We start from the raw sequence: 22,033 nt of genomic DNA on the forward strand, positions 1-22,033 counted from the left end.
ATTATCCATTCAGTTCTGTTCTCTTAGAAGCTGCTGAATATTCATATCGAATTTGCTATGAGTCCTGTGTATTTGTGTACATATTGCTTCGTTCAAGCTTTATAACCTGGTTAAATAGGTTAAAAAAAAAGATTCTCTCCATTTTACAGATGAGAGGGGTCATGTGACTTCTCCAGAGTGAGGCGAATAACCTGGAGAAGGAGCGATTGAATCTCCTGCCCCCTTCCACATGCAGTAGGTGCGGATGTCTCGCCTATCGTGGAAGGAGGGCATGAGGACCATCCTCCCGGGCCCAAGAGGGATGTATTGGAAAAGCAAAGAACTGGGAGGTGGGAGGTTCCAATTGCACTTCTGCTTGACTTCGGATGAATTATCTCTCTTGGCTTCATTTGAAAAAAAACAAAACTATAAACTTCCTAAAGCATATTTTTGCTCAAAACTTTGGTTTCAGTCATAATTTAGAAGGAAGTAAAGAGAGAAAGGCAGGAGAGCTTCTCATGGTGCGTTTGCTGGTGGCGGGCTCATCAATGTCAGTGACCATAGGCTCCTGCTTGGGGTGTGGAAGGAACTGATTTTGTCTGTGCCCACAGCCAGTTATGGTCACCAAGGTTCTGGAGGCCGGCAACCACACGGTGACGACACATTTCATTCTCTTGGGATTTCCAACACGGCCAGCCTTCCAGCTGCTCCTCTTCTTTGCTTTCCTGGTGATCTACCTACTGACCCTCCTGGAGAACTTTCTTATCATCCTTGCCATTCGCAGTGATGGACAGCTGCACAAGCCCATGTACTTCTTCCTGAGCAACCTCTCTTTCCTGGAGATGTGGTACGTCACAGTCATCAGCCCCAAGATGCTGGGAGACTTCTTCAGCCTTTCCAAGACCATTTCCTTCAATGGCTGCATGACTCAACTTTACTTTTTTGTGACCTTTGTCTGCACGGAGTACATTCTCCTGGCTGTCATGGCCTTTGACCGCTATGTAGCCATTTGTAATCCACTACGCTACCCAGTTATCATGACCAGCCAGCTTTGCGGTGCGCTGGCCGGGGGATGCTGGTCCTGCGGACTCGTGACCGCCGCGGTGAAGATGGGTTTCATAGCCCGACTCCCTACTGTGGCACGCCTCGTATCAATCACTACTTCTGTGATATCGCGCCGCTCCTCAGTGTCCCCTGCGAGGACTCCTCACAGGCCGAGCTAGTGGACTTCCTCTTGGCCCTCACGGTCATTGCCCTCCCCCTCTGTGCAGTGGTGGCATCTTACACCACCATCCTCACCGCCATCCTCGGGATTCCTTCCGCTCAGGGCCGCCGAAAAGCGTTTTCCACCTGTGCCTCTCACCTGACGGTTGTAATTCTCTTCTACTCCACGACGCTTGTCACCTATGCCCGCCCCAAGCTTATGTATGCCTACAGTTCCAATAAAGCGGTGTCTGTGCTTTACACCATCCTGGTCCCACTCCTCAACCCCATCATCTACTGTCTGAGGAACCGGGAAGTAAAGGCAGCCCTCAAGAGAACCATGCTTCGCAAAGGAAGTGGACCCAGGGAAAGTGGGGCCTCGAGTAATTAATTTAAAAGCTTTTAGAATCCCTTCAGGCCTGACTTAGATGATTACTACACAGTTCCTACCACACTCTAGCCTTGGCTACCTATCAACCTCTAGTACTTTAACACTGATGCTGTATGTGTGTGTGTGTGTGTGTGTGTGTGTGTGTGTGTGTGTGTGTGTGTACACAAATGTGGCTAAATTTTGGCAATAATGGAGCTACTAACCCCAAACAGTAGCTACTACTTCTAGGTCAGCAAACAAGTTTTGAACATTTTCCAAAAATTACTTGAATAGAAAGCAGATTTTTCTATTTCACTATAATACAAACCCTATGTGAAGTTTTACTAATTTGCTAACATATCATCTGTACATTCAACTGTGTCTAGTACATAGTAGGTGTTTAATAAATATTTGTTGAAAGGATAATCGAATGAATACATCGTTGAACACAGAAGATGAAATGGGGAATTGTGAACAGAATTTGACTTTCTGGCCCGTCCAGTCCCGCCCTCCCACCCTTCTGACTTTCTGTTCTGCTTTGTCCTTTTCACCTGCCTTTTATTTAATTCCCCTCTAACTCTCAATCTTTCTGTTCCAGTTTTTATTTACAGATCTGTAGATTTTCTCTCTCTCTTCTTTCCTTCCATACTCAATTTCTGCCACCACCCTGTTTTCCCACAGAAACACTGATTTATGTTTGCTCAAATAAAGGCCCCATCTTATCTTTTTTCTTTTTCTTTTTTGAAATATCATTGATATATAATCTTATATTGGTTTCAGATACACAGCACAGTAGTTCAACATTACCCATATTATTAAATCCTCAGTCCCCCTCGTGAGATTACTGTCATCACAGAAAGATGTTAGAATCATTGGCTAAATTCTCCATGCTGTACTTCTATCCCTGTGACCAACTTATATTATGATTGAGAATATTCAGCCATAAAAAAAATCACCATCTTATCTTAACTGGCTCACTTGTAGATGAAAATGCTTAAAGTCAACAAGTGGTCCAAGTTTTGTGAAAATCCAGGTAAAAATTTAGAAAGCGTATCTTTGTGTTTTTAAGATTTTAAGCATTAAATGAAAAGCTTTTCTTACTTCCTTACCATAGATTTTATCACCCATTACTTTTCACTTCTCATATTACAGTTATCTCTTCAGAAAGTAGCTTTGTAAAGTAAAATTCCATTCAATAAGTTTTACCTATTTAAATGTACTGTTTGATGAATATTGGAAAAGCATATATTTATAAAACAACAATCACCAAATAGAACATTTCCATGATCCCCTAAAAAAGATTTGTGACCTTTTTCATTAAGTCTTTTACACAGACCCTGAGACCTAGCCACTGGTAACTGGTAACGCTTTTCGCCAAATTACTTTGCCCTTTCTGGAAACTCATTTAAGTGGAATCATACACTAGTAGTCTTTTGCGTCTGGCTACTTCCACTTATCATAATGCCTTTTAGATTTTCCCATGTTGTTGTTACATGTAGCAGTTACATGGAATTGGTGAGTGTTATTCCATTGTAGTGACAGAGCACAATTTGTTTTTCTATTCGCCAGTTTATGTCCTTTGGGATATTATTAATAAAACTCCTATAGTAAGTATTGTTGTGAATGTAGACTAATTTCTCTTCAAGAGATGAGGGTGGTAGCAATATTGTTACTGGGTATTTTAAGTATTTGCTTAAGTTTCTGAAAAAGTTGCCAAATTTTCCAAAGTAGCTGAACCATTTTGCATTCCTTTAAGCAATGTATGAGAATCCAGTTGATTTACAACCTCACCAATGCTGAGAAATGTGAGACTTTTGATGTGGTCATTTTACAGTGTATATAATGGGCTCTCATTGGTTTTAACTTGCATTTCCCTAATTTGAGCAATCTTTTCATTTACTTACATACAGTTTGTAAACTTGTCTGCAGAAGTGTATACTGAAATAGTTTACCTATTTTTTAAATTAATTTTCTGATATTATTACTAAGCTTTAAGAATTCTTATACTTTGATCCAATTATTTGTCAAATACATGTTTAAGCAGATGTTCCCCCACTGGGTAGCTTGCCTTTCATTTCCTTAAAAGGGTCTTAAGAGCAATTCATTTTCTCACAGTTTTGGAGACTAGCAGTCCCTGATCAAGGTCTCAGTCTACTAGGCTCCTGGTGAGAACTTCCCTTTTGGTTTGTGTATGGGTACCTTTTCCCTGGGGGCTCACATAGTGGACAGCGAGAGCACACCCCATTTACCCTTAACTGTCTGCATAAAGGCCCTAAGTACCAACACAGCCACATTGGGGTTGAAGCTCCAGCACAGGAGTTTTGAGGGGACACAGACATTCAGTCCGTAGGAACAAGTGTGCAGAATTGATATCATTTTCCCCTCAAATGTTTGATAAAATTCACTTGTGAACTAATCTGCACTGGAAAATTAATTTGTAAAATGTTTTTAACTGTAAAATCTATGGTTTTAATAGATATAGGGATATTCATGTTGGTTTATTCTTGAGTGAGCTTTGAAAGTCTGTCGTTCAAATAATATGCCCATTTAATTTGTTGGCTTTATTAACATAAACTTGTTTGTGATATTTCCTTGTAAAGATAGCTCTTCTTTATTGCCTAATATTGATAATCGGTGCCTTCTCTCTTTTGTCTTGATCTCAATAGGGATTTATCAACTTTATTGATTTTTCAATAAAATTGTTTTTAACTTTATTGGCTTTCTATTGATTTTCTCTTTACTATTTATATATAAAATATATATAAAAATTATATCATAAATACATACTTAAAATATATATGTGTCTGTATGTATAGCCTTTTTCCTAACTTTAGCCTATAAAGTTAGGTTTCTTCTTTTCTACTACAATTGCTTAATTCTGTAAATTCCCTTCCAAACACTGTCTTAGCTGTATCCCCAAAATAATTTTCATATGCTATGTTTTCATTTTATTCAGTTTAAGATCATTTACAATTTCCTTTGCAATTTTCCCTTTGGCCTATGAGTTATTTAGAAGTATGTTATGCAACAAGTGTGGATTATCTGGCATGTTCTAGGTATCTTTCTGTTACTGTTTTCTAGTTTAACTTAATTTTAATCAGAGAACACCTCTCATTAACTAAAGTTTCAAAAATATTTTGAGACTTGTTTATGGCCATGCATGTGGCCTTTCTTGTTAAGTATTCCTTACACACTTGAAAAGAATGTGTATTCTGTTGTTTCTGGGTGGAGTATTCATCAATACCAGTGAGGTCATTCTGGCTAGGAGTCTTGCTAGAATGTTCTTTACTCCTACATATTAGAGGCATACCTGTTCTAACAGTTACTGAGACTGAAATTCTAACACCTCCTCTATAATTGTGGATTCATCCATTTCTCACTCATTTCCATCAGTGTTTTACTTAATGAAGTTTCAATCTTTGTATTACGTGCATATACATTTAGGATTTTTCTGTCTTTTTGGTAAATTGAATACTTTGTTTTAAAACATCACCTTTATCTCAAGGAATGTCCCATGTTCTAAAATTAACTATATCTCACATTAATGCAGCCACTATAGCTTTTATTTCATTTATGTGTACATGGTAAATACTTTTTCTGTCTTCGACCTTCAGCTTACCTGAGATTCATAATTAAAGTAGATACCTTATAGACTTTATATGAGTATATCTTGGTATTTTATCTAACCAGATCATCTCTGGCATTAATTTTTGTCTGGCTTTTACAGCCTTTTAAAATTATTTTGTGGTGATTGTCTCATTTTTGGCTTACTGGTGTTTGTTTTAAGGAAACTTTCTGTGACAATAGAAATTATCTATATCTGTGCTGTTTAATGCAGTGGACACAGAAACATGTAGCAATTAAGTATTAAAATGTGGCTACTATGATTGGAAAACAGAATTTTTTATTATCCTAGATATTAATTAATTTAAAATTAAATATCCACATGTGGCTAGAGGCTATTTTATTAGCTAGCACAGCTATAAGTATATAATATACATCTATAACTTATCACTGCCACTATTCAAATAATGTGATATAATTTCACGTGAAAACCTTATAATCCATTCTTTGTACTAACTTTTAGCTTCTATTATTCTGAAACTTACAATCCATTGCATTTGCTTTAATCAACTATCTTTCAAGGAGATGAAAAAGTAAAGAAAGTGAATTTTATATTTACTAATGTAATCTTGTATTTTCTCACCTAACCTTGTGTGATTCCAAACTTTTATCTAGTGAAGTTTTCTTTATGCCTGAAGCTACATCATTAATGTTTATTATAGTACAAATTGCTAATGATAGACGTTCACAGCTTCTGACAGTCCGAACAAGACTTTATTTTACCTTCATCTCTGAAGATATTTCTCCTGGGTAAAAAATTCTGTGTTGACAGATTTTTCCCCCTACCTTTCACATGCTCCATTATATTCTAGCTTGCATCATTTCAGATAATAAGTCATCTGCTATTCTTGTTGATCTGTATGTAATGTTCCTTTTCCCTCATTATTTTTAAGATTTTCCTTTTATCACTCATTTTCAGTAACTAGATTCTTATATACTTTGGTGTCATTTTCCTTTTTAATCTGCTTGAGGTATTGAGCTTCTTGGATCTGTGGGTACATAAATGTTACCTTGATTTGGAAAATCATCAGCCTTTATTTCATCTAATATTGTTCTGACTCCCTTCTTGCTCCTCCTTCTGGGACCTCAGTCATGTGCATATTTGACAGCTTCATAATTTCCGACAGGTCATTGAGTCTCTGGGTTTGTTTTTCTTTTTTTCAATTTTATTTCTGTGTATGCTATATTATGCGGAGCTCCTATTGTTCTGTGTTAGAGTTGACTGACTTTTTCTTCTGCAGTGTCTGCTGTTCACCTTGTCCAGTGTATTTTTCACTCTAGCTAGTATATATTTTCATCTTTATAAATTAGACTTGGGTGTTTTTATATCTTTCATTTATCTCATCATGCTCATATTTTCCTCTACCTTCTTGATCATATAGAATATATTGATAGTGATCATTTCAATGTCCTTCTCAAATGATTATCTCATCTCTATCATTTCTGGATCAGTTTCTATTGAGTAATTTTTCTCCTGTTACGGATTGTGTTTCTCTTGCATCCTTGAATGTCTAGTATCTTTTAGTTAAATGTCAGAAATTATAGATTTTGTTTTTGTGGCTAGATTTTGTTGTATTATTTTAAGTATGATTGTTCCTATTCTGGTGTGAGGTTGTTTCATTTAAAATCAGTTCAATCCTTTTAATTTAAAAATGTCTAGGAAAGGGAGCTAAAAAAAAGTAAAAGGGAACACCATTTACCATGTATATAAATATAACTTTCAGCACCTTTTATTTAATAAAAGAGAACCACTACTCATCTATATAAACAGTTTGGGGAGTTAAGTCACAGATTCAACATTTCAAAACAGGAATGATATTTCTTTTGCCTTTCCATCTTCCATCACATAACAGGTACTCAGTAAATCATTGAAGAAAGAGTAAATAATTAACAGAATCTGAAAGCTAGCTTTATTAATGTATTAAATTCATATCAGTCAGTCGATTCCTCCCCACTTCATTTTCTAGTATCTGTACTAAGCCTGCTTTTTCCTAAAAGATGTCACAAATCACAGGGAAATAAAAATATCTTTCTCTAAGAACAGCTGTCTGAGTTCTTTGAGCCTTTCCAGCCTTCCTTTAGGTCTGCACGTTGGATGGTAGGAGTGGCTTCGTATAACCAACCTGAGACTTTGTGTTTTTTCAATCTGAAAAAATTTAGACACCTTCCTATTTTGTGTGTATTCACATCATGTTATCTTGGCAATCCCTGTTGTCCAAGATGAAAATAAAATAAAATAAAGTCCTGATTACATGGAGAAGTATTCAGAGAACACCAATAAATAAGGAATAGACAAATGCAAAGAATGTGAAATGGAAGTGATCCTGAGAAGTTAACAGGGACTACTTCCATTGCAATAAGAATGAAGAAAAAAATGTTAGAACAATTGGAATGCAAGTACATTGGTAAATGCAGCGACAAGAAAAGACTTTCTGTCTGATACCTCACGTTTTTCTCTAAAGTAAGATGCAGTGTCATCAGGTAGCATTGTGTTTGGAAGGGGTGATACAGAAGGCTGTGGAAAGGGAGAATCATTAGTTGATGTTTTAATAGACATGAGCATATGTGCAAAAGTTTCTGTGGAGAATAGAAGGCTTGATTTTTTTTTCAGAAAAATCATGTAAAAAATTTCTAGATTGTTTTGGGTGTCCATTTGAGGATGGTGGTTATGCACTTATTATAATAATCTGATTTATTATATAATCTTCTCCAGCAGCATTCAATTGCTAAAAGAGGATAATAGGTAAGGCAAATTGCTGGGTTTTTAAAGGTTGGGGGTTTGCTGTACAACGTCCAACTCCTCTTGGATTATATAAATTAACATTGAAAAAAACTAGTGTCTACAATGAAATTATGAAGCTAGTAATCAGGTAGGATGGTTTGAAGTTCTGACTAGAACCAGGAGAGCTAGTTTGATGAGGGAGGGGTGGGGAAAAGAGGGTTGTAGGAGAGAGACCGCCCTCAGAATGCCCTCGGGATCTGGGAAGCATTACCCTCTGTACCTGTTCCCGCACACTTAATTTCGTTGTACTGGGGTTTTGTTAAAATAAAGAAAAAGAAGTCTCTAACAATGGAACATAGAACATAAGCTTTAAGAATGCCTCTAGGTAGTATAATTGTTATGGGGTTTATCATTGCCACAAAAGTAGCTTAGAAGAGATATGTGGCAGGGGACATGAGAGACGGCACAGAACACAAAACCATGGCATCTGTCTCTGTGACAACGCAGGGGCCTTTAAGCACCTCAAAAGATTTCCTAATTTCAGTTCTTAGAGTCATGCCCAATTTTCCCACAGACTCTGGCTTCTACCATTCAGATTACTATAAAATTGCTGAAGTCTTAGTGAAGTACAGGAAATTCCTGTGGTGTCACAAATTAATCTGTTCCGCTTTACCCACCAATCTAACCTTATTTCCAAGAAGGCACATTGTTCAAGGGATGAGTTATTACTTTTTAGAATTCACAGGTGTTGGAGAAGAGCGTATATCCTATGCTACCCCTGATGCAATGGAGCAAAAGTCAAGTGTGAGGGCTTCTAAAATGGAACTTCTGGAGACTGGCTGAGTGACTCTTTTGTGGAGCATCAGAGACAAAGATGGAAAACATCTGACCACATCACCATCATTCTCACAATAGGACCTTGGCTAGTGTTGGTATTTAGCCATAGTATTTTTTGCCATTGAGCATAAATATGTATTGGAATCCATGCAGCCACTATAGTTGTATGTTCACATTATACAAATAGTGTTTGCCATTCAATCTTGTGGAAAAGAGATAAAATGGGGTTATAAGAGTGATTATGAGTAGGCTGGTATTATATGTGAGGTGTGAAAAGAGTTGGAAATTCTTGCCTAAAGTCAAAGGGAGAGATTTAGGGGAACAAATACCGCAAACGAGATTGCTTTTAAGAGTAATACAACTAAGCTAATCAAAATAGACCCTATAAAGATAGGATTGTAGATATATAATATAAAATCCTTTGGTCTAAAAGACATGAGTCAGAGAGGAGCACACATGTGATAGTGCTGATGGGGAAATGATAAGGAAGAAACTTAGGATCTTGAGATACAAACTTTCAGTTATGAAATGAATGAATTATGGGAATGAAGTACAGCATAGGGAATATAGTCAATAGTATGGTAGTGTGTTTCTGGGTGACAGATGGTAACTGCACTTACCTTGGTGAGCACTTAGCAATGTATGTAATTGTCAAAGAACTATGTTGTACACCCCAAACCAATATAATATTGTTTATCAGCTATACTTCAGTAAAAAAATTGACTTTCAAAAACGGAAGATGCTGATCCTAAGTCACCTTGAGTTTTGACACATTTCCTGGGGACTCATTTGGAGAATACTATTAACAAAATGAAAGTATCTTGAGAATGATCCAGGGAAAGATAACCAGGATTTTAAGGGGTCTGTGAACTCTGATATATCATGAGGATCAAAGGAGTTATCAGCCAGTTGAAGGTGTGGTTATGGAAACATTTTATCCATCTTCAAATATTTGAGTTGCTGCTATGTAAGTGAAATATTTGATACAAGATATACATCTCTAGGTACAATGTCTATGACCAAAAAGAAGAAGATATGTAATGGCTGAACTTTGTAACACTTAGATGTTTTTGTAGTGGCATGACGTCCTACTCAGCAGTCAAACAAAGGCTATATTACTTCAGGTTAGACTCCTGCAGTGACGGAACAATTGGAAGTGATAGATTTGAGTTATTTCCAACACTGATAGCTCATGGTTATATTAATGATGTTCAATTAGATTTATTCCATTTTCTCCAGCATTCTCTCTCTCTCTCTCTTTTTTTGTTTTTTGTAAAGGACCTTACCAAGATTCTCCTAAACCATTGACAAGTTGTGATGGCTGAACCTTCTACACTTATCGCCATTGAAGATATGTTTCTTATCCTTCCTGGAAGAGACTAACTAAGTACTCTTAACTAAGATGACTAACTAAGTAACATCCTTAACTAAGTATCCTGAAAGATCAAAATACCTTGTGCAAGTTTAAGACTATTTGAGACTCGTATCTAAATTAAAAATTAACCCAAGTTTAAGGCTGTACTCCACTAAGCCCATTAAAATAATACCATGGAGAAGCTTATATTATGAAGTTATAAAGTGCTATGTAAATAAAAGACAACAGTACCACCAACCTTACGATTGATGTTTCATGGACGTGAAGTGTTCTCATTCTAGAACTTTAGGTTAAAATCCTCCTCTGCCAATCATTTTCCAGATAGCCATCTGGACATCCTTGTTCCTGAGGCTATACACCATGGGGTTCAACAGTGGAGTCACAAGTGTGTAGGTCACTGTCACAAACCTATCTTTGCTGGTCGAGTACTTGCCTGATGGTCTCAGGTAGACAAAGGAGGCGCAGCCATAGTGGACAATGACTACAGTAAGATGGGAGGCGCAGGTGGACAAGGCTTTTCGCTTGCCTTCAGCTGATGGGATCCTCAGGACAGTATGGACAACGAAGCCATAAGAGATGCAAATGAAAGTCAGGGGGACTATGAGTGCAAGAACTCCACCTATGAAGACGAGCAGTTCAATGATGGAGGGATCAGTACAGGCAAGCTGGATAACGGGTGAGATGTCACAGAAGTAGTGGTTGATCTTGTTGGGGCCACAGAAAGGGAGTTCAAAGACTATGAGGGAGCCTACAAGTGAGAACAAAAAGCCAATCACAGCACAAATGGCTGCCAGTTGTGTGCAGACCTGCCAGCTCATAAGGATAGCGTACCGCAGTGGGTGACAGATGGCCACATAGCGGTCATAACCCATGGCCCCCAGCAACATGCAATTAGTAACAGCAAAGCCAAAGAAGAAAAACATCTGAGTGGCACAGTTAATGAATGAAATTGTTCTGAGCACAGACAACAGATTGATGAGCATCTTGGGCAGGATAACAAAGGTGTAGCATGTCTCAGAGATGGAGAGGATCCCTAGGAAGAAATACATAGGTGTGTGGAGTCTGCATTCCAGGCATATGACAGTGACGATGGTAATGTTCCCACTCAGGATAATCAGATACAAGCACAGAAAAACAGCAAAGAGGATGAGCTGGATTTCTCCGAGGTTAGAGAATCCCAGCAACAGGAACTCTGTGACAGAGGAGAAATTAGTTCGGTTGACTTGGTCCCCAAGACTGACCTGCAGAGAACAGGAACGAAGGAACAAATTGTTACCCTGAAAGATGCAGGTGGTTAGGTCCATTATGCAATGAGGAACAATAAATAGGAGAAGATCTTATTAACAACAAATAGGAGAAAGACTAATCCAAATAGAAAATGCCCTATCACTCATGTCAATTCATGGAACTGTTTCAAAAAGCTTAAATTAAATATTTCCAGCAACATTTCTGCATTTCTTATAGTGTTGAAGTAATTTTTTCACAGTGCCTGCTTTGAATAGCAATTAAGGAATGGAAATGTCTGAAAACTTCTTCTGTAACAATCCTAACTCTGTCACATATGTTCTTTATAATTCTCTGTGTCTCAGTTTTCTCATCTGTAGCATAAAGATACAACTAGTCCCTCCCTTTTGAATTTCTGATGAAAAGTACAGCACTTTGCAGAGCACATGCACATTGAAAGCTTTTGGTAAATGTCAGCTTTTGCTGTATGTGTGTATTTACAGGAAATCGTTGCTAGTTTTTCTGAAGTCTCTTTTTGGACATACTTGAAGCATATCTACGTAAGGCTTTATTTTTTTAAACCCTATTATTTTATTTTCACAAAACTACTAGACTGACATTCAAACCCAACTTCTATTTATGTATATTTTTAATGACAATACCATTGTGTTGACTTTAGTTCATCCTTTCATCTTGTCCCACAATCTCTTTGATCCACTTGATAGAGAGGAGTTGGAAGCCATCTTAATGCATCTAAGTAGCTCTGGAAAAATACAAAGTTCTCACAATCATTGATCTTATTGTCTACCATTCTGCCAAGAAAACAGACCTGATTCAGAGTTTTGTTGGTATCATAGTTTTATTTTATTTTATTTTTTATTTTGGTATCAATAATATACAATCACATGAGCAACATTGTGGTTAGTAGATTTCCCCCATTATCAAGGCCCCACCACTTGGTACTGTATTTTAAACTTCAAAAAGAGATAAATCCAACCCATCAGACCTCCTTCATTATAGCCATTATATCTCTTCCCATTTTCTCTGGATTTCTAACCTCGCCATTGGACACACTTGACCTCAAAGTTCATCACCTCCAATTTCTCCTTGCTAGAGGGTAGGCAGATTCTTTTCTCCTTCATTCAACTTGAATTTAATAATGTAATTTAAAAAATCGAAAACGACCAAATAGTTGAAGAAAATAAAAGCACAGAAGTGGGTTACAAAATGAAAATTCTTTAGCTAATGTAGCCCAATTCGAGACCAACAGCTGATCTTACATACGTGAGGTACGGTTAGTTCTCTCGTCCACACCATCTCTGAGTGTTTCTGCTTTGGGTTCCCCTACTTTCAAGAGGGGGCACGAAACAGAAGGACCAGCGTCATTTTTCTATCTACGTGGGGCTTGGTGCCTAGTAGGCTAACGGGTAGATCTGACATGTCTGAGGAGACAAGTCACCACTTCCATTAATTTATTCATTCGTTAAAGTGTTAATTTATGGATGAATTTAATAATATGTACATTTAATAAATATTTGTTGTTTGTTATGTCATTTTCTTATATTAAGTAAGCAAAGTACCATTCTTAACGGGAATGACACTGAGTCGTCTTGTCTTCACCGACCCTCCCTCCTCTTCCCAAATGCAGTGTTCCCAATATAAAAGGCAGTTTTTCTGCAGCAAGACTACCTTTTCTCATCTTGCAGCATCTCACCTCGGGGCTTCTGCTCATCTTTTTCCCTTCACCTGGAAAGCCTTCGTCCACTTTCTCTCCAGTCTTGGTCACCAAATATTTCCACTCTGGTCTCCAATTATCTGAGTGATGTAAACTGACTCCTCTCTTAATTATTTAGCAACATCCTATTGTGTACAGGAATGTATCATGGAAAACAGCAGCTTCTACATTCTCATATACCAGAGTGTAAATGCCTTGGGGGCAGTCTTATATTCCCCATGACATATAAAAACAAATTGCCACTTAAAAACAGTTTGTTCAATGAATTGATGACTAAATATTTGATTGTTTAGATGGCATCTGTAAAAGGGATGGTGGAATATTAAGCCTTGGAAGGAGATATCTGGGAACAGAGCTACATCCCACAAACTACCAGATCACACTGCATAGTTACAATGGTATGACCCACATGTTAATCTGTCATCCAACCGAGAAGTTGTAGAACCCCAGTTCTCATGAATGACCTGCCACTGCTTTTTATTATCATCATTGTTATTACTACTTTGGCTCTTCACAACACTTCATGCATCAGCTGATGGTTAACAAAACACCACCACCAGGATCTTTCCTGAGAAATGTAATTTATTTACCTCCTCAGTTCCCATCTGTGAGGTTTAAGCAGTAAGCTATCTGTCCACAGGATATTAGAACAGTGCAGTCTGAAGACAGCAGAAGGTCTGTAAAGGAAGACATCTCTGTTAGATACTCACTTCTTTGAACCCTTCATCGTTTATTAAACTTTTTGATCTGCCATTGTCACAAGAGAATGGTTGTATGTGACAAATGAGGATGGGAGTGAGGAAACTAAATGCTGAAAGCTCATTCTTGACAAGGAGTTGTAGGTATCTGCATCTTCTTTTTCATTTATCAGGGAAGACTTTCTACAGAAGTCAGTCTTTCAAAGATGATTGACAAAGAGAGAGAGGGAGTCCATTCCACAGGCTCTAGGGAGCATATTTTAGGGCATGTGTTTGAAACCATCCTTGTCCCTATTAAAGATGGTGATGACTTATTTTATGTCCCCAGCGCATAGTACAGTTCTTCATGTTTTCAGGCTCCCACGTATATATTTGTGCCTTACTCTCTTCCTGTGCTCTTTTTTATCACTTGCTAGAGATAAACAGACAAGCTCACAAGATAATTAGAACATTTCTAAAATTATCTTGGTGACTGGCACTTCTCGATCAGTAGACCCAAAGGTAATCTTTGCTCAATTTCCCACATAAAATAACCCAGCCTGGGCTATGTCCCTAGAGCCCGGTGAAACCCAGAAATCTAATCAAATAAGACTAAACAATTTAGTATCATACAATCATTTCTTTTCAGAAATGGTTTTACTCTACTCCTTTCTACTACTGACATCTCAATGCCCCAGACTGTGGTGTATTCCTACCTCCTTCATTGAGAATTCTGAGTAGCCCCCAAATCATCAATGAAGAATTTTTCTTTAGTCTCTTATTAGTTCTGGCTAGTCCCAACATGCTGGTTTATATTTATACTTTCCAAAACCCCAGGGAGCCATTAGTGCAACATTATTTTTGGCATAGTTCCAATCCTTTCAATGGGCAAAGAGAATACAGAAAACACCACAGAGCCCCATTCTCACAGGTCCAATAGGATAAAAACGGAAGAAGAAAAAAATTGGCCTTGGCAATGACGTGGAAATTAGTCCCAGTTGCCTGGAGCTCATTAGGAGCTGAAGCCAACTGCAAATTAAGGAAGGAGACATGAATGTGGAAGACCCATACTTCAGGAGGTGACGCTGGGCTATCTCTTCTGAGATCTTGTATGAAGGGGGGGGCGTCCTCTTTGTCCTTGAACTTGGGCAGGACAAATAAAGACTTTCTTCATCATTCCAAAAGAAGAAGCGAAGTTCTCCCTTTTAGTCTAGATTCATGGGAACCTCACAAATTCCATTTCTGCACCAAGGAGATGGGCATAGCAGCACAGTGTGAGAAATGAGGAAAAGAGAGATGTCTTTGCTGAGAAACCCAGGACCTTGAAGAACAGCAGCACAGAGCAGATCTGAGAACTGAAGGAAAGTTACGGAGCGTTTAGGTGCGGGTCCCAGAGCTGGTGTTCCGCTTCGACCCAGCTCCCTAGGGAGGGGAAGATCTCCCGCCAAGTGTCTGCCTCCCAGGTAAGGAGAAGGATTAAACCCGTGTGAGTCACATGCTAGAGGGCTTGGCTGGTCCACCAGCTATCCTCATGCTTCCCTGCAATTCTCTGATAGTCTGACCCAAGAGAGATGAGAGGGGTGTTTGGGGCTGGGGGCGGAAATTAAGCGCCTGTTTTACATTCCTTTGCTGCTGTTTTTCTATCATGTACTTGAAATAAAATTGAAAGTCAGGCTCCCTGTTGCTGGACTCAGCCAACGCAGTGTCTAGAACTTGAATTTCTTGGAACTGCAGTCCTTCCTCTTCAAGTGAGATCATGCAGATGTATCCACTTTCTCTACCCTCCCTCCTGAGTCATGAGTGACTCACAGGGGCTGTCAGAGAGGACTGAAGGCGCAAGCACCAAGGTCCTCCCCGACCAGGCTCCATTTGCTGTAGCGCCCGCCAGTGGCTCTGGACGTTGCAGCTGGCAGCCCCGCGCCCCAACCCCCCTCCGGCCGTTGCACTCAGAGCAGCAGAGACTCCCAACTGAAACGACTCTTGACTCAGAGCCTTTTTCTTTCCAGTTATCTCATGTTCAGAAGCTACCAAAAGTGACCTTCAGCAATATTCAAATGTGTACAAGCAGTGCCTCCTGATAGCTGCTGAATTCCTGGATTACCTGGACTTCTGGCCTCCTTACTGCATCTTTCTCAATAAACATTTCTCCACAGGATACCAGCCAAGTCCCCAGTCTTGGGTCTGCATAGCTCTTTAAAGAAACCTGTACAAAGACCTCTGAGGTTTCAGGCAGGAATAAATACAGTGCCGTTAGGTTGCTAGAATGACTTCTCAACACAACTGTTGTGGACTTAGGAGCTGCCTCTCAACTCTTTCTCATGCACTTGAAGACACTTGTCCAGGAAGTTAAATACAGTCGTTCCTTTTTATTAGAATTTAAACTCAGGTTCCTGATTAGCATGAAACATATTCCTTTCAAATATTCTAATACATTTCATGCACACAGGGCAAGAATTAGCCATGGGTATCCTTTTAATTCCATATTCAGAGAAAAGTACACAAACTGAACTCAAATTGAGACACTTGATCTCCAGGAAAGCTGTGTCTGTCCGTGCTGTGTATCATCCCCAGGGACTTCATCTCCAAACCACCAGGTCCACACTAGTCTAAAAGTGGCTTCCTTGACTTCTGCAGTGTAATCAGGCACCACCCCAAGGATGTCATAAGAACAATATGGAGCATAGGTTTCAGTTATATTTTCTAGCAATTACTAGAGGAAAGCAATTCTTATTTCTATATGTACATTGTTTAGGATTCTGTGAGATGCAAGCCCTCAAGGAATCTCATTTCCATTGATCCTCTCTCTACCCCAAAGAGTAAGGACGAGAAAAAAACTTAAATATTGCATTGTATTAAAGAAAAAAACATAGTAGGTGAAGACAAAGAATATAGTGTATGTTAAAGGTAGAATTAAATTATTTTAAAAATATGGGATCACAAAGAAGAAAAACTTAAACATATCCAGTACATCATGTTAGGAAACATTTCTGCACTGAAAAATAAATTTGCATATTTGATACAATGAAAGCAGCTATTAGAGGATATCTAAACGTCAAAATTACTATATAATGTAAAAGCTAACAAATTATGATGGGTAATTTTATGTGTAGACTTGACTGGGCTCTGATACCCAGATATTTAGCTGCATATTATTCTGGGTGTATCTATGAGGGTGTTTCTGGATGAGATTAACATCTGAATCAATAGACTGAGAAAAGCAGATTACCCTCCCCAGTGTGGGTGGGTGTCATCCAATCTGTTGAAGATCTGAATAGAATAAAAAAGCTGAGTGAGATTTCTGTCTCTGCTTGATTGTCTTTGAGTAGGAACATTACTTTTCTGTTGCCTGAGGATTTGGACATGGGCTGGAACACTAGCTATACTGCTGGCCAGGTCTTTGGACTTGTACTGGAATTACAGCATTTGCTTTCCTGACTCTCCAGCTTGACAACTAAATATCTTGAGATCAAGATCTCTATTGTATTGGTTTGTTTCTCTAAAGAACCTAAACAAGTGCACAAAACATACTCTGTACAAAAACTATTGAGAGAAATGGAAAGAGAAAAGAAGAAATCTTAAAAATTATAAAAAGAAGACCAGTAGGTTCTTTGATTTTCAACAGAAAAAAACATGGTATAATTGAGAATAGGGAAAGGAAAGGAGTTTTTTGCTTTATTAGTTTAAATACCTGAGAAATTCAAAACACATCGGATTAGATTTTACTCTATTCAGGGACCTGCATTACATTATTATGCTGAGTCTTGACTCCGAGTCTTGATTTCTAAAATAATTCTCATCTATAATTTACTTTTTCTAACATGAGTCACAATTTTATGTGCACTTTTGATTATATTTTTCTCTTTCTCATATCCCTGTTTTTCATCTCCACGAGGTTTTTTTTTCTGTTTCACTAAATACATGAGCTTTATCTTTAAGATATTGCCTAGTACAATGTAGACATTCAATAAATATTTGTTGAATGAATAAATCTTTTTATCTTTCTTTCACTTGATTTAGCTTCACTCTTTGTGCTAGACTTCTTTTTTCCATAAGCTGGCTTCATCCAAATAACAGGAAAAAATGGAGATGAAAGTCTTAAACCTCCATTCTTAGTGATGTAATTCAAAAGAGATTTTCAGTCTCACGTACCTATTTATGGAATTCAATCAAGATTCTTTCTAGATAGAATAGAGATTGGAACAATGGGTGACTGATTTCACAGGCCTTATTACCTAACCTTACGGCAAAGGATGGAGCAAACAAGGTTTGTCCTTCAATTGACACACTTGAAATGGTTCCTGGATATATTACGTCTTACTGTACTGCAAAAAAATGAAAAAAAAATCCAAGTTAAATTGGATTCTGTACATGAAAAGGAGAAGGACTCCATCACTCCTATATCTGAACACACATCAGAACATCAAATAATAATAAATTACAGACAGATCATGAATCGCAGATGATGATACCATCAAAGGCTCAATTTACCTATTTTCTTAGCTTTCCTTTCTCCTCTATTTCAGTTTTATTTTGTTTTTCCTCATGGTAGCAAAAATGGAAGGAAAAACTGAGCTCATCTTTCTTTTGTGTTGTTTACACAGATAGCCAAACAAGCATCTGATTGCAGAGAGTATATTATAGGAGCTTGACTCAGTCTCTGCTCCCAAGCCGTGCGAGTATTGAAAGCTGTAAAGCTGTGACCCCAGCGGCAGCCGTGTTGCCCTGACTGGGTTTCAGCTGTTGTCATGAGTTCTTGAAATCAACAATTCCAGTGTCAGACTCTTGACTCTTTCAAACTTCCCAATAATATGTAGACACATAATTTCTTGGATTAAATTTTCTTCTTAAAGCACTTACATAATTTTATATTTTCTGTATATATTTTCAATTGAATCAATGACTGAGTAGTAATTAGGGAAAACATGTTAATTGCATACAAATGTTGCAGGAACATTATGGGGTTGACCTGTCATAAAAGTAAACAGACGCTCTACAATTACAAAGCTGGGAATAGTATGCCAGCCTGCCTGCCTTCAAAACAGTCTCAAAGAGAAATGCACTCAGAAAAAATCCTGCTCAGATCCCACGTGAAGTTATGATACTAAACAACCCAGCAGAACAACATCCCGATAGGAAACAGAGGGGTGCCTGTGTAGTGAAAACCAAGACAGACAGCCCACCCGGCTTCCCACAAAGGACTTGTTGCCCCAGCTGACAGTAGCGCTGTGGGCAGGAAGCTTTGGCTGTCCGCCTCTTCAGGCATTTTGCCAGCAGCACAGACACCCTACCCGGAGTAACAAACTTTGCTGTAGCACCCTACGCCCGGACGCCGACTGATGCAGTGTATGAAGTCCTGGCCGTCCCGGCTCAGCTCAGCCCCCCTCTGAATGGTCATTCCACCGCGGAGCTCGCTGTTGGACCCGCTGCGGCTGTCACCAGGACACTCACCTGGACCCCTCTCTCTGCCCAGCAGGCCCCCTGCATGCCACGGGTGTTCATGCATTTATTAACAAACACCCCACAAGCACAACTTGCAAGAGTCTGGAAGACAAGCTCACAAAAATAGATAAAAACTCCAACCAAACATTTCAAACTGAGCTAAAAGAAATTAAAGAAGCGATAGGGTAGGGGACATAATAGCAGAGATCAGAATTTTAAAAAATTCAGTTTATGAGTGATTGGAGGAAGAAAAGTTTTGGGAAGAGAAGAGATGGACCAGGGCACAGCTGGGAGTGAAAGAAAATCCATTTAATACATGAAGTCTAAGTTTGGAAGAACATAAGGCTGAATAAACATGATGGAAAAGAGCATAACAGAAAAAGCAGATAAGAAGAGAAGTAAAATGTAGAGGAAAAGCATCAAAATAATTCTGGGAATGCCCTCTCTAGAATTCTATTATGAAATTTGAAACCAGGCAAATACTGATGCATGATACTAGAAGCCAAAGAGTTGTTTCTATTGGCAAAGAGGGAGAGAGTAATGAGGTGCTTGTAGTATTCTATTTTTTGACCCATTTATGTTCACTTTGTGTTAATTTATTCATGTGTAAATTATCTGTGATCATTTATTCATGATTTGCACACTTTTCCATCTGTTTTGTTTCCATAACAAAGTGAATATAATGTACTATTTATGGATGCAATATAGTTTATTATGAGGGTGTTAATTATAATATTTTCTATTCTATGCATTTTTTATATTTCCTCTCAGAATTTTTTTGCTCTTCTGTTTTGATTTCTGTGTTTCATGTTCAAGGCTTCTTCAAATGTCTGGCAAGGCTTGGATGTTCAAATGTATTCCAGACGGGGGCCCCAAACTGCTTGTTAGAAGCTTTCTGTACCTGCGTGTACCTTGTAGGCTGGAGGGCTCCAGTACAGGAGAGCAGGCAGAGAAATGTCGCTCACTGTGCTAAGGTTACCCCCAACATCCGGGGACCTCCCACAGAAATCCTCCTGTTTCCTAAAGGAATTGTTTATGCCTGGACGTCAACCTTCTTTATGCCTGGATGTCAACCTTCTGGCGATGAGCGAGGGCAAGGTGTGGGCGGTGCTGTCCGCTGTCAGAGGCTCACAGACCGTCCTCAGCTCCTGACACCTGCCTCAGTTCTGCCGGTATCTCTAGCACAGAACGCCTCTGGTTTAACTGCTGTAAAAGAAAACTCCAGTTGTGCAACACAGATGACTCTGCAGCCTTATGCTGGTCTACAGGCTCTTAGGTACTGGCTTGTGATAAAAGACGTATAGAAATTGAACATAAATATTAAGTAATTTTAATAGAATTTGATACTAGAGAGACATCTCATCAGGGGACACATCTTTTGGAACAGAGAATAACAGTTCAGGTGTTTTTCATTTCCTTTTCCTACGAATTCATTTTTATTGTGTTTTACTGAAGTAGCAGCTTGTGATGAAATGGAGAAAAGAACTAATTGGCTGTCACTGAGGATGACCTGGGAACTTTGGATGGAGAAGCTGTGTTCCTTATTAAGACATTAAGCCAATCTTAGTCTTTTCAGTGCCATTTGGGAGGATCAACTGTGAAGAGAATATGGAGATTCAGTTCTATGCTTTGAACTGGTTTGTTTGGCGTTGGTTTCCCACCTTGTGCAGGTGTATTTTCTGCTTTCTCTCTTCTGCTTAGAACCTTTTTTAGCCTCTCTCACCTTTATATATTATATAATATATGTGTCCTGTGTACTGTTCTCTCCTATTCACCTTCTCAGTAAGCACTATTATGTTTTCATACCCCTGCCATCATGCTAATAAGGTTAAGGATAGATTATATATGTTAAATTCCAAAAGGTTTATTTAGCATTTAAAAAACAGATTGCACAACAAAGTTCACAAGTACATATTGCTAGAAATACAGTGAGAAGCTAATAAACACAAATGCAATGATATATTTTAGTTCAGGACTATGAAATCATTGCAGGTCACATGAACATGAAACAAACAATGATATTGCATGCTAAGATAGTTTAAAACAAAACTAAGATAACAGCATACTATGCATACTATTTTAATCTAAATGAAAAATTTCACGAGGAATAATTTGAAAGGAACCGATAATAATAAAAGTCAATAATTTCTAAAAATAGAATTTACTCCAATCACATTCTCTAACACAAAAAACTATAGATAACACATATTATTTAAATGCCAGCACAGATATATATATCCATTCCTTAAAAATACTTGATTAATAAATGACAACAGCAAACCTGTTAAGAAAAAACTAACAAAAATAACGGATGTGGCAAATGCTTCAATGACTTAATTATTTAACTAATAAGAATGCAAATGATACAAAAAGACTTCATCCAAAAACTGAAAAATGGAAGACAAAAATGAGAACAGAGCTAATAATTTAAATATGAGGGCATTACTAATGATGTTATTATCTACATTAATTAGAAAATGTATATCAATTTAACAAGGGAGAATGCAGTTACATTTTACCCTGGAAATGGAGGTCACACATGAAATATGAATTTCAGTTTTCTCCATTACGCTTTAAAAAGAATATTGATAAGCTTTAGTGTATCTAAAGGACCGCACACAGGAAGGAGAAGTACCTGAAATTCAGGTCGCACGAGTAATTGGAAAGCTTCAAATGACCATCAGAACTGGGCCAAACATCAGTGAGCCAAGATTAAACTAACTGCATGACACAAGAGACACAAAGTAAGAAAATCACAGAGAGGCAAATATAAGCTAGAATGAGAGGAAACGAGAGCTGAAAATGACACGAATGTGTGTTTTGTGAAGTAGCTGATGCCCAGTTGTAG

The 22,033-nt window shown here is 38.2% G+C and overlaps 2 protein-coding genes across 2 annotated transcripts; one reads left to right on the forward strand and one right to left on the reverse strand.

Annotated features, from left to right (window-relative positions):
* The first annotated feature begins 596 nt into the window (after positions 1 to 596).
* LOC108399857 (olfactory receptor 6Y1) lies at positions 597 to 1,573 on the forward strand. Its single transcript, XM_017664872.3, is given in 2 exon segments — positions 597 to 1,107; positions 1,110 to 1,573. Coding segments are annotated over 2 exon segments (975 nt in total).
* An 8,827-nt stretch (positions 1,574 to 10,400) lies between these two features.
* LOC108399849 (olfactory receptor 10R2-like) lies at positions 10,401 to 19,249 on the reverse strand. Its single transcript, XM_017664864.3, has 2 exons — positions 19,049 to 19,249; positions 10,401 to 11,351 (listed from the first exon to the last, which is right to left on the reverse strand). The coding sequence occupies exons 1-2, from the start codon at positions 19,247 to 19,249 to the stop codon at positions 10,401 to 10,403; spliced, it is 1,152 nt and encodes a 383-aa protein (XP_017520353.3).
* Positions 19,250 to 22,033: the final 2,784 nt, after the last annotated feature.

Source organism: Manis javanica, chromosome 14, assembly GCF_040802235.1.
Source record: "Manis javanica isolate MJ-LG chromosome 14, MJ_LKY, whole genome shotgun sequence".
Lineage (NCBI taxonomy): Eukaryota > Metazoa > Chordata > Mammalia > Pholidota > Manidae > Manis > Manis javanica.

What these genes read in the sequence shown, in the direction of transcription:
- LOC108399849 (XM_017664864.3), bottom strand. Translation starts at nt 19,249, where the DNA reads ATGCATGAACACCCGTGGCATGCAGGGGGCCTGCTGGGCAGAGAGAGG. An exon ending in GCGTAGGGTGCTACAGCAAA is followed by an intron (nt 11,352 to 19,048) that starts GTTTGTTACTCC and finishes TGTTCTCTGCAG; the next exon opens with GTCAGTCTTGGGGACCAAGT.